General features: G+C 36.5%; 1 protein-coding gene across 2 annotated transcripts; it reads right to left on the bottom strand.

Annotated features, from left to right (window-relative positions):
- Window positions 1–818: 818 nt before the first annotated feature.
- Window positions 819–11,297, bottom strand: LOC148090023 (secretory carrier-associated membrane protein 1-like). Of its 2 annotated transcripts, none has more exons than XM_087811326.1 (9): window positions 11,166–11,297; window positions 9,262–9,342; window positions 9,015–9,125; window positions 7,383–7,491; window positions 6,388–6,516; window positions 6,159–6,318; window positions 5,192–5,293; window positions 5,005–5,122; window positions 819–3,892 (listed from the first exon to the last, which is right to left on the bottom strand). In XM_087811326.1, exons 1-9 carry the CDS (start codon window positions 11,220–11,222, stop codon window positions 3,731–3,733), a joined length of 1,029 nt encoding a protein of 342 aa, XP_087667452.1. In that variant the 5' UTR covers window positions 11,223–11,297; the 3' UTR covers window positions 819–3,730. The 2 variants fall into 2 exon arrangements, with proteins under 2 accessions (XP_087667452.1, XP_087667459.1); XM_087811333.1 differs by having other exon boundaries at window positions 7,392–7,491.
- Between the last annotated feature and the right edge of the window lie 1,111 nt (window positions 11,298–12,408).

The raw sequence follows: 12,408 nt of genomic DNA, 5'->3' as shown, positions 1-12,408 counted from the left end.
TTTGGCTGTTTTTATTTTTAAATAAATAATAATAATATTTGCAATTTAAATGCAAGTATTCACGGTATTTGGGCATTTTTGTGTTGTTATTAAACTTTTGCTACTAGATGGCAGCCGTCACGACGTCTTCCGTAGCTAAAGGAACAAGGAAATCCTGGCGATGACTGAGGATGAGAGGATACAGTCAACTCCAGTAGCTTCGACAATTTGACTACTATAATGTAGGGGTGTAAGAAAATATTCATACTTAATATCGTGATTTTTTGTTTGAAGATCCGAACAGAACTTTATCTAATATTTTAGATTTTATTGGCTTAAAATTGTGTTTAATTTTCATCGTAGTTATTTTATAGTTTGTGTTCTGATAAAGTTAAAAAAATTAAATAATTAGATTTTTTTATTCATTAACAATTAACACGCAAAGATTGACAGTGTTTTTCTTTTGCAATCAAACTTCCAAGCAGGCATTATGTTCTCTGCAGCTAAAGGAACAATGAAATCTTGGTGATGACTGAGGACGAGAGGATACAGTTGACTCTGGAGCTTCTAAAGCTGATGTTTGGACATATTTTGGTTTGAAAACAAATTAAAGCAGTTACAACTTCGTCAAGAGTCATGTGGTCTGTAAATACTACAACACCAGAGTCAAGTACTGGACAATACTACACATATATACTTGTTACTACAGTATAGCAGTACATCACAGTGTTTCTAATCTCCGGATTTTTTCCAAAACTGGCCACAGTTTGTTAAGTGAACCATTAAACAGCTGAAACTAATAAAAATGATTCAACAAACGTGAAAAAAAACCTCCAAAGTTTCTCTCAAATTTTATTCCATGTTAATACCATAAATATACAAAACTCAAAACTATTTCACATGCGACAAAGGCCAGACAAGAGTGCAGTACATGTTTTTTCTCTTTTTACACGTGATTGATAACTTGGGGATCAAATTCTTTACAAAATGTACAAGTTGAGATATTCTGTCTCTACTTCACTGAAATAACACAGTCGACGATCAGGAACATAAAAAAAAATCTTCGTACTGAAGCTCGTTGATAACACCGAGTGATAACTCACAAACGTCTTCGCTTCATAGGATTAAACGACTAAAGCCGTCGGAGGAGTTCGTGAGATGAGGAACGAAAGAAAAAAAAAAAAAGGCAGGAAATCACGTCACAAATCAAGATGGGAATCTAAAAACAGACGTAACTTCTCACAGCTTCTGCACAGTAGAATAACACTCGAGGAAGTTTTCACTCAGTCCACACACACTTCCTGTTTAAAGAAGCCATAGAACACGTCATGTGACCTAATACGGCAGATTCAGGATCATCAACAGTGACGTAAACTGATACTTCAAAGCCGACAACGGTTAAAAAGAAAAGGACGTAAAGAATCAAATGTTATTATGAAAAGAGTCACTTTGGTTCCATGGCTCCTTTAAAACAAGCTGTCGCTACATTCGAGTCTACAAACACAAACATTAAAATGAAGCGACAGCATAAATAGAAAGAAAAGTCAACATGAAATGTGCAGATATTTCCAAACATGACGACATGAAGAAAATACTGTTGCTCGGCCTCAATCCTTGCAGATAAATAAGTCGGAAACACTCGCGGGACTGTAACCCAGTCGACAGGAGCAGCAGTCGCTCATGCAGCGTCTCGGCCACTAGGCGGCGCTCAAAAACACTTGCCGTCCATATGGTTAGCAGCAAAGTGGTGCTGATGACGATGTCGTGAAAGACGGTGAGATGCTCGGCGTGAGACGCAAACATGTTTAAGTAAACAGACTTTAAGCCAACGAGGTTTCATCACCGTCCACGTAAAAAAAGGCAAGTTGGGTCAGTTTGTGGTCAAAACTTTTGACTCGAGAGATTGAGATGAACTTTAAAGGAAAGTATCGATATTTCTTCCTTTTTCCAGTCAAGAAAAAAGTGTGCAAAGAAGATTCCATTCTACTCGGTTTCTGCTGATTCACCTTCAAATATTAAAGTCACACTTTAAATCAGAGAACACATGTTGATTTTAACTACTTTTCCACACATGGTTTAAATTTAGTTATTAATGCGTAAACATAATAATTCATTTTTTAAATGTATTATTAATAAATATTCACAGCGTTTGTTCATTTTTGTGTAGCAATTCAAATTCCAGCAGTCATTACATCCTCCGTAGCTCAAGTAACAATGAAATCCAGAGAGATCCTGGCAATGACTGAGGACGAGAGGATACAGTGACTCCAACAGCTTTTAAAGCTGATGTTTGGACATATTTTGGTTTGAAAATAAATTAAAGCAGTTACGACTTTGTCAAGAGTCATGTGGTCTGTAAATACTACAACACCAGAGTCAAGTACTCGACAATACTAGACACATACGGTTACTACAGTATCGCGATAATCACATTTTATCGTTGATCCTGTATCATGATACAATATTGTATCGCCAGATTCTTACTAATACACACCTCTATACATTTGAGGGTAGTTTTGTATTTCAAGGGAGATTTTTAGCAATGTGTAGCTAGCTATGCTAAATGTAGCTATTTTATCTGCTTCTTTATCTCTTTGTATTTATATTTAATTTGTGTTCCCTGATCTAAAGTGTCACTAAAAATACTTTTAGAGGTGCTGATCCTCATCCCCACCACACCACCGGTGAAAGCTTCAGTAAAACCAAACTGTAATATTTTACAGAATCATTTTATCTTTTTTAACTGAAATGATCGTTTCCCTTCACAGAGGATCTACCTGCAGATTCCCCTCATGCTTCCTATCAGTAGGTCATGATCTACTTGTTTATGGCTCGGTCACAGCGACAGCTAAAAAAAGGAGAATCTCCGAGGGGTCGTCGGGTCTTTTAGCAGCAGTAGAGGAGAAAACAGACGCCCTTGATTGTATCTGAGAAGGCTTTTTTTTTTGTAGGAGTCAATGAAGAAAAACCATCGACAAGCCAAACAGCCGGACATGCAGATATTGGAGCTTCTCACCGATGCTGCTCATCAACCTCAATACTCCCTCGAGCTCCACAAGATAACACACTTGAGACCAAACCTGGAGTCACCCGGGGGGGGGGAGTGATGTGAGTGTGGGGGGGCGGGTGGTGGTGCACAAGTACAGCTGTGCTGGTACCTGTAACCTTTGACCTTTCCCAGTTACAGTAAGTAAGTAATTTGTATTTATATAGCGCTTTTCCAGACCAGGGTCACAAAAGCGCTAAACATACAGCAGGTAGATTAAGTTCTACGAGGATCTGATTTTATACACACGTAAATATCATCTTTTAATTGAAATATATGCAGGAATTTAATGCATAATTTAACATTTTTAACAATAATTGACTTGATTTTAATTTTTTCCCCAGTTAGTTTTCGACGATTTTTATGTGTCTACTTCAATGAGTCTCTTATTTAATTCATCTTACATTATTTCATTTAATTCACTTTAATTCATTTGATTCTATTCCATCAAAACAAGTTCAGATTCTGATTCATCTAAAAACTGCTTAAATACATAAATATATTTTTCTAAGCCATTCGTCGTACAGATGTCCTTCATTTATTGAAATTTGGAGTAAACTTGGAAACTAGTTCCATCTTACTTTGACCACTCTTTAACCACCTTTACCTTTAAGTTACTTTAAAAAACATTCCTTTGGATTGATGACCAGCGCTGCCGTAGTTGTGCATCTCCTACTTGGGGCCGACGCCGGTGTGAGGCGCTGCTCAAGGGTGAGGTTTGAAGGCTCCTCGGGCGGCGTTGGTGGCGGCGTTGGCTGCGGCGTTGGCGGCCGCCGTCTGGACCGTCTTGTTGGACATGACGCCGGTGGCGAACTCCTGCTGGGCCTTCTCGAAGCTGGCCCCGGTGGTCCGGTACAGAGCGTGCACCTGTGAGGAGGAGGTTCGATGAGAGGGGAAACAAAACACATCTAAATAATTCCAATCATTAAATAGAGATAATATAATATCATTGTCATATCAAACTGAGTTGGCATCTTTACTACATACATTATTTGGTTGATTTAAAAACAGAAAGAGTTGTTATATCTCTCAACACTTACTATTATTTATTGTTCAATTAAATTGTATATATTTTTGAGTATTGAGGATGCAGAATTATTTCTATAATAATATAATTTATTCCCCATTTCAAATCATTTCCTTAGATTTGTAAATGAGTATTAATACTGTGTATCAATATTTATCTGACACCCCTATATACTGTATATATATATATATATGTAAATGTTGATACACAGTATAGATACTCAACAGCAGTGTATTGATTTTCTAAAACCTTTTTGGCTTTCAAATCACATTTTTTTTATATCATAGTTATTTTATGGTTTATATTCCAATAAAGTGTGTAGAAAACAAAATAATTAGATTTCAAAAAGTGCCATTTATGTATTACAAAAAAAACAAAAAAATAAATGAATGAATATTCACTTTTGTTCATTTTATGGCTGCGATTAAAATTTCAGCAGTCATTATGTCCTCTATAGCTACATGGGACAATTATATCCTGTGTGATGACTGAGGACGAGAGGATACAGTGACTCCAGCAGATTTTAAAGCTGATGTTTGGACATATTTTGGTTTGAAAACAAATGAAAGCTGTTACGACTTCGTCAAGAGTCATGTGGTCTGTAAATACTACAACACCAGAGTCAAGTACTGGACAATACTACAAATATATCCTTGTTACTACAGTAACACAACACCAGAGTTAAGTACTCAAGATTAATACACATCTATATACAATATATCGCATCGTTGACTCTGTGTCGTGCTACTTATCCTATCACCAGATTATTGCCAATACATATTCTTTTTCACATAACTTTCTAATACGTAGATTCTATTTCCTTTTCTGTATACAATGATACTTACACACACTTTACTCCAGAACCAAAGGTATTTATGATATAAATGACTTTTTTTTAACTTAACCAGCTATATCTTAACAACGGTATAAATCAGGTATAAAAACTCATTACCTTCTTGAACATGATGAGCGACCCCACAGACAGCGCCGTGAACAGAGCGGCGATCAGCAGCATGATGATGCCCACAGGGATGCTGGTGTTCAGACCCGTCAACGCTGCGATCCAACCACTGACCACACAAGACGACAGCATCAGTGATCACCTCGCGAGAGAACAGCGACGTTTTCCCGGGACTCACCAAGTTCCCCAGCCGATGATGCCGATGGTCTGTAGAACGTGAACGCCAAACTGACAAATGTAGATGAAGAAGAAGACGAAGAAGCGAAACGAACTGTCGCTCCTGAAAGAAAGAAAGACGGCGAAGTGAGAAACATACATCTGTAGAATAATTACATATAGAGCTGCACGATATTGGAAATATCTGCGATATTCGGTATTGTTGTCTTGAAGTGCAATATCGATATTAATGTGATATTTTTTCATTCACCTAAAAATGTAGCCGCATGCACGCGCAGTCGAGCACAGGAGCGAGTACTGTAGTGGAGGTCCGGGGGTTTAGAGAAGGAATATAATGCAATATTTCCCTTTAGTTTATTTCCGCACTTCTGTGTCGACATGATCGGAGAAAAATGTCGATCAGTTTCGCAGGAAACTGATGCAAGTCCCGCGAAACTGAGCGACATCAGAGAGGAGCCGCCGGCGCGTCGCGATATCACCAAATCAATAATAAATCCACCTCTTTGTACACGCACACATAACACTTTATAAATGACGCTAACAACTTAGCTCGTTAGCATACGGTAGAAGACGGACAGGTTTGTTTGGAAGTTCACGATCTTATAAGAAAACAACTGAGACGAGATGAAAAGTTCTTACGATATGTTGCTTTAACAAAGGAGGTTGAAAGAGACGAGTGACTGGATCACTAGTGTTTGACTAGATCATAAGTTAGCATTACGTGTATATACATAGCAGCCGAGCCTAACAAGCTGCGCTGCACAGTTCACAGACGGACGGAGACATAAAACAACTTGACATAGAAGTACAAATGTACAACTTTACAGAACATGCCACTGATTGGTCGAAGTGCATATTTAAGAAATGCTTGATTTATACAAAAACAAATTATAAATTAATCGCACATGTTTTCCATATGTCATGCAGCCCTAATTAAATATAATGTTTTTTTTAATTCCCAGCTGTACCTGAAGGCTCCGTATAAAGGTCTATACCAGCAGACGAAGGAACAGGGCGTGAACAGCAGGAACCAGAGCAGCGCGAGGCCGAAGTCTACCCCGCGGGTGGAGTCCACGAAGAACCAGGCGAGGCAGCCGAACATGTTGACGAACAGTGTGCCTGCGTGGACTGGAGCAGAGACTTCAACGCCTGCAATAATCCTTCGTTCAACCGTGACACGGTACGAGATCCACTCACACATCCAGATATTGTACATGATCTTCACCGTCTTCTGAAACTCCACTGGGATGTCCACGGCAATGTCGTGGTAGAAACAAGGGCCGACGGGGAATTTCTCCGGCAGGGGAGGCCAGTTGTTCTTGCGACCTGGAGCCAGAATTATAAAAAGTTTTAGGCACGTCATTAAGAAGCACAATGTTAAATATCAAAATGATAAAGTCTGATTTCAGCCTTTCACAGAAACAATAAGTCAGGCCTTTTAATAAAAAAAAAAGAATAATGTTGTTGATGTATTTAGAATTATTTATCTTGCTTAATGTATTATTTATTATTTTCACGTAACTAATTTGTTTTATTTATTATTATAATAATTCTTATTGTTTCCATAATGTATCTTTATTTAACATTATTTTTTAATTATTATATTGGTTTTAATATGTGTACTGTGTGTCATAATATTTGTATGTACTGCTGACCAAATGAAGACCATTAAACATTATTTATATATATATATATATATATATATATATATATATATATATATATATATAGGTGGGTTGTCAGAAAATATTGAGACACTTACATTTTTTTTCACAATTCCGTTTTGAATCAGCAGCACTTTAATGGTTAATATATCAATAGTGTGTATAAAAGTGTGTATTAAATAAAATAATTCAGACAATTCACATGCAAATCATGACTGCATTCACATCTTTTGTGTTTCAATGAAACTTTTTTGCTAGTCAGTACAATGTCCTCAGCCGCTTAAGTGAAAACATCCCGGCGATGACTGAGGACGAGAGGATACAGTCGCCTCCAGCAGCTTTTAAAGCTGATGTTTGGATATATTTTGGTTTCATGCCAGTAATAAATATGGATTGAATAAAAGGATGTTCAAGACAGTTTTGTTAACTATAACATTGATTGAGTTGAAACCCTTTGATCCACAGCTAGAAGAGCATCAAGAGTCAACTTTTTTTCTACAGAAGTTCTTCATGCTGTTTGCGACAAACCTGCCACACCATGGGACTGAAGCTCTCGCTCCCGCCGGTCCAGCTCCGCCGCCTTCTTCTCCAGCTCCTCCTGCCTTCTCAACAGCTCGGCCTGAGCGCGAGCCTGGTCCTGAGCATCAACACACAACCTCCTCAGAGAACGACAAGAGCCTTTTAAACCTTTTTCTTTTGTCCGTTTGTCTCCCAAGATAACTGGCTCGGTTTAAACAAACTGACATTAATAAAATGTTAATATTTACACTTTTCAGCATAAAATCCAATACAGAGTGAAACATTTCTACTCAAGGCTGCTTGTGTGTTTGTTTGAGGCGACAAAGAGGGAAAAGAAAGATTACCAAGAGTCTCTACGAGTAAAGAAGAGTAATAACACGGGCAGATGAAAACAGGTTGAAAGAAGGTATCTTACATTGACGCTGTTGAGCCATTTTAATAAAACAAAATAATTTAAAAAAATAATGTTAAAAGCGTAATGTGTGATCTAAGAGTGAACAATTAAATGCAGAGCTGTATTACTGCAAGAATTGATATAAAAAAACATGAAAAATTAATGGAAGAAGCAAAATGTTAAATAAACAAATTAAAAAGTTTTATTTCAGGCTTTCACAAAATAAACAGGTCAGGTCTTTTAATAGTAAATATATAATCTTAATATAAAAATAAAATGTAGTCTTCATATTTATTGTCTTGTTATAAATGGTTATTGTTGTTGATGCATTTATAATTATTTATTATGTTTAATGTTTTATAATTTACATATCATTTATTATTTTCACATTATTATTGTTGTTTTCTCTATTATTAACATGATGTTATTGTTTCTATAATGTATCTTTATTTAATATTTATTATTATCATGGATAATGACTGTCATCAGTGAGCAGAGAAGCAGATGCAACACGAATGCTCCTCCCATGATGCAACACTAATAGACTCAGGGACTCATTCATTCCTCTTGGTATTAGATTTTATAATTCTGAGTTTGGGGGCAGGAGTGGAGCGAAAGTATGATGATGTTCTGTTCTATGTTAGTCTTTGTATCCTTTGTCTTTGTTATTTTTCTTTTATCTATGTTCTTTATCTTTAGACTTAGACCATCTGAGGGATCAATAAAGTTCTACCTACCTACCTATTATGTTAGTGTTTTAATAATGTACCTTTATTTAATATTGTTTGTATTATTATATTGTTTTTAATATTTGTATTTGTATGTACTGATGAATCTAAAATGTCCCCAATGTGGGAAGAATAAGGGATTATCAATCAATCTATTAATCAATTTGAAAAGCTGTTGAGAAACAGATGTGGTGAAAATATTTTTACTTAATTTGTTATTTTTAATTAATATAATATATAAATATTTTTCCCACAATGGAGAAATTTGAGTTGTCATCAGGTTCAAATAAGAAATAGAAGATAGAAAACATACAGTGCAACAATATATATGATAATAACAATAATAAAACAAATACACAAAAGCATTTATAAACAAAGGTACACTTATTTTATGACCCATGATCTCGACTGCAGCACCTCTTATAGTCGTCTGTTGGACTGACTCTGGTGATCTTATCACTGAATCTGTATCTAATGACGACTGTGATGAATTGTTCATGTTGTGCGTCGTGTGTGTACCTGCGTCTGTTGTTGTGAGTAGGCCGGAGGCTCCTCTGTCGGCTTCATGATGGCAGGTTGTGTATTCTGGGACGGTGCAGGGGCAGTTTTGGGGGCATTTCCTGGAGCTGCCTGTAAACCAGACATTACTATTTATAAAAATTAGGACCAAAAAACGAGGTTGCAGTCAAACTGGGAGAGACGGCAAATGAATCAGCGGATCGGTTGAACATCAGAATGAACATCAACTCCTTCACAACATTCTTACCGTTCTTGCATCTGTGAATGGGTTGTATTCCTCGAGACCACCAGGCGGGGCGGAACTGGTCACCTGTGTTACCGAGGGGTCCTGCAGAGCAGTGAGGACAACATGAACATGCGTTTAACAAAAACCTAAATAAAAAGCAAATAAAAAGATAAGAAAAGATAAGATGCGATAACTTTATTTTTTATTCTCTCGTAGGGACATTGATATATATTACAATATACACACACGAGTAGAAGAACATGACATTTAATGGTATTCACTAGACATTAATCGCTTTGAAAAATGATCTAATAATATAATTTCAAACAGCATGTAATCACTAACAATCTCAGCAAAGCTGCTTTGTTTTCAAGCCTAATAAAAATAACCATTAATCATGAATAAAAAAAGAGAAAAATACAATATGAGCTACAAACCGACCTCTTTTATTTAAAAAAACATATATTGAAAATAGAATATAAAATACAAATATGTAAAAATATGTTATAAAGACCTAAAATAAACTTAATAAAACAATATGAAATAAAGTACTTTGTATAAAAATTTGCATCTTAATTAGTATTTTTAAATTTCTTTCAATCCATTTTTATTCACACTTATTAATATTTTTGACGTTGCAGTACTTATTAATGTTATAATATATCCGTCTTATTTACATGTATCAGAAATAATAAGATACCAGTGTTGTCTTTGTATAACACTTGCGTAAGTGTAGCTTGAGTTTTCCCCTAACAAAAAAAAGTATACTATTACGACACACAATTCTGAGTTCGGGGGGCAGGAGTGGAGTGAAAGTATCATGATGTTCTGTTCTATGTTAGTCTTTGTATCCTTTGTCTTTGGTATTTTTCTTTGATCCATGTTCTTTATCTTTAGACAAAAAAAAATGAAGTATACTTCAATAAACCACGATTAACACACAGTAAATCGTAAGACATTTAATAGACTTAAGTGGGACACGAACCGACATCCTTAAGTTTCCCAGGCATACACTTTTAATGTGTGAATCCAACTCCCATAATCCTTTGCAGTTTACCTGTGATCACCACAATAAAAAAAAAAACGTGCCCAAATAGTACTTGAAGGACATTTCATTAAAATATACTCATAAGTATAATTTTATACTCGTACATCATACTTATAAGTAAGATATACATCAGTTGACTATACTAGAATTATAGTTAGTCCAAAGTAAACGTTGAGTATAATACTTTTAATTTATCATACAATATGTATACTTAAAGTACACTTGAACTTATACTTATTTGTTGCCAAGGGTTATTCTGTAGTAGGAATTGAATAAAGCTTCATGTTACAAATACTTCTAGTCATCTAATGGGGAGGACATTCAAGCGAGCCGTGAACGCATCATTCGTGTCATGGAGATGCGTTCACGGCTTGAAAAACTAAGAAACTTAAGATTGTTGAGACTTGATCGAGGCAACATGGAGACAAAGTCAGTCAGTAGTGATATAAATAAACAACATGGCTGCAATATGAATGGAAGATTACTGTTGGAAGAGTATCCTGCGACATTTGTACACATCTTCAGACTTTATGTCGTTGAAACTTAAAATAAATCCAGCAAATAACGGTTGATAATGTGAAAGAAAAAGCAACGACGTTAGCAAAACATCAGTGTTGACAGCCAGTGGTGGAAGCTAGTCGGCTAGCATCACTGTGTCCGTTATATCGCACAGTTTCTTGTCAAAAATAGTGGTAAAATATTATGTAAAATCGTAGTTTTATATTTTACACGTCGTGTTTTTCATAAACTATGACATGGACTTATTCACTGAAGGCAGGCTAGCTAGCTTCCCGTGCTAACTTCCAGGCACAACAAGTTAGCATGATGCTACCCCCGGCCTCACTGAGCATCCCTGCTGCCGGCGACCGTACGGTACCTGGAACGGGTTGCTGAAGTCTGGGTCCGCGAACGGGTTGCTGTCGAAGTCGGACATGGTTCGGCCTCACGGATTACGGTTGCCTGCGTGGACGAGCTGCCCCCCGGTTCTCCGGTGAAGGATCGGTGCCTCCTGTCGCCGCCTGCAGTCTTCGCCGCCTCCTGCAGATGGCGGTCGCGCTCCGTCTCCTCCAGGAGGAACTCTGACGTCACCCGTTCAGCACCGCGGAGAGCGTGACGTCAGAGCAGGTGAGTCTGAGTCAGGCGATGACGCTATATGTTCCCACAAAGCACACAAGATTGGATCACTACTAGATTCAAGATTCTTTAATTCCATTATACAGTATTTGAATCATGCACCGATCCGAACTTTTATGGCACCGATACCGATACCTGGGCTTTGACTTTCGGCCGATACCAATACTGATCCGATACCTATTTTAAATATTCTTGCCGTACTGTGAGATTACACTGGTCATGCTTTGAAAAAACAGAAGCAAAAATTACTACATATAGAATTAAAAATGTTATATTAATTTCATGGATGCACTGGTCCGACTTTTATGGTCGCGATACAATACCTGGGCTTTGAGTAGCAACCGGTACCAATCCTGATCCGACACCAGGACTAAATTATTAACTTTCTTGTGAGATTAAATGGTCATTCTTTGAATAAAACCTCAGAAATTACTACGTATAGAATTAAAAAGCTGATATTTATTTTAGGGATGCACCGATCCGACTTTTATGTTTCCGATACCGATACCTGGGCTTTGATTATCGGCCGATACCGACCGGATACCAATGTTAAAATATTCACTGACCATGCTTTGAATAAAATGCCTACATATAGAATTAAAATAGAATTTGAAAGTTATCCTAACCTACAATAACAAAAGGAAGAATGCGGCATGTTTAACTTGTGTTAAGCTCATTAAATGAACACAAGAATCCCAAAACGAAATCAAAATTTAAAGTTTTGTACAATAAAAAATAATAAAAAACAATGAAAATTTCATGTAAAAATTATTAGGATGGTTATTACCAAGGTATTTTTAAAGCATTCTCAAGATGTTCAGAAGTACTTTTTTTTTAAAGTTTCGTAAACAAGTCTATTTATGAAATTCTATTTAATTGAAGTTTTCATAAATACTTAAAATAAATTGATTAAAATACGGGAAACGTTTTATGCCTTGTATTTTTTTTTTTTTGTGTAGCTTGTCAATAAAAACCGCTAATATAGG

The sequence above is a fragment of the Callionymus lyra genome, chromosome 1, assembly GCF_982586985.1.
Source record: "Callionymus lyra chromosome 1, fCalLyr1.hap1.1, whole genome shotgun sequence".
Lineage (NCBI taxonomy): Eukaryota > Metazoa > Chordata > Actinopteri > Syngnathiformes > Callionymidae > Callionymus > Callionymus lyra.
The sequence above is the reverse complement of the archived record's forward strand: the minus strand, read 5'-3'. Positions and strand labels throughout refer to the sequence as shown.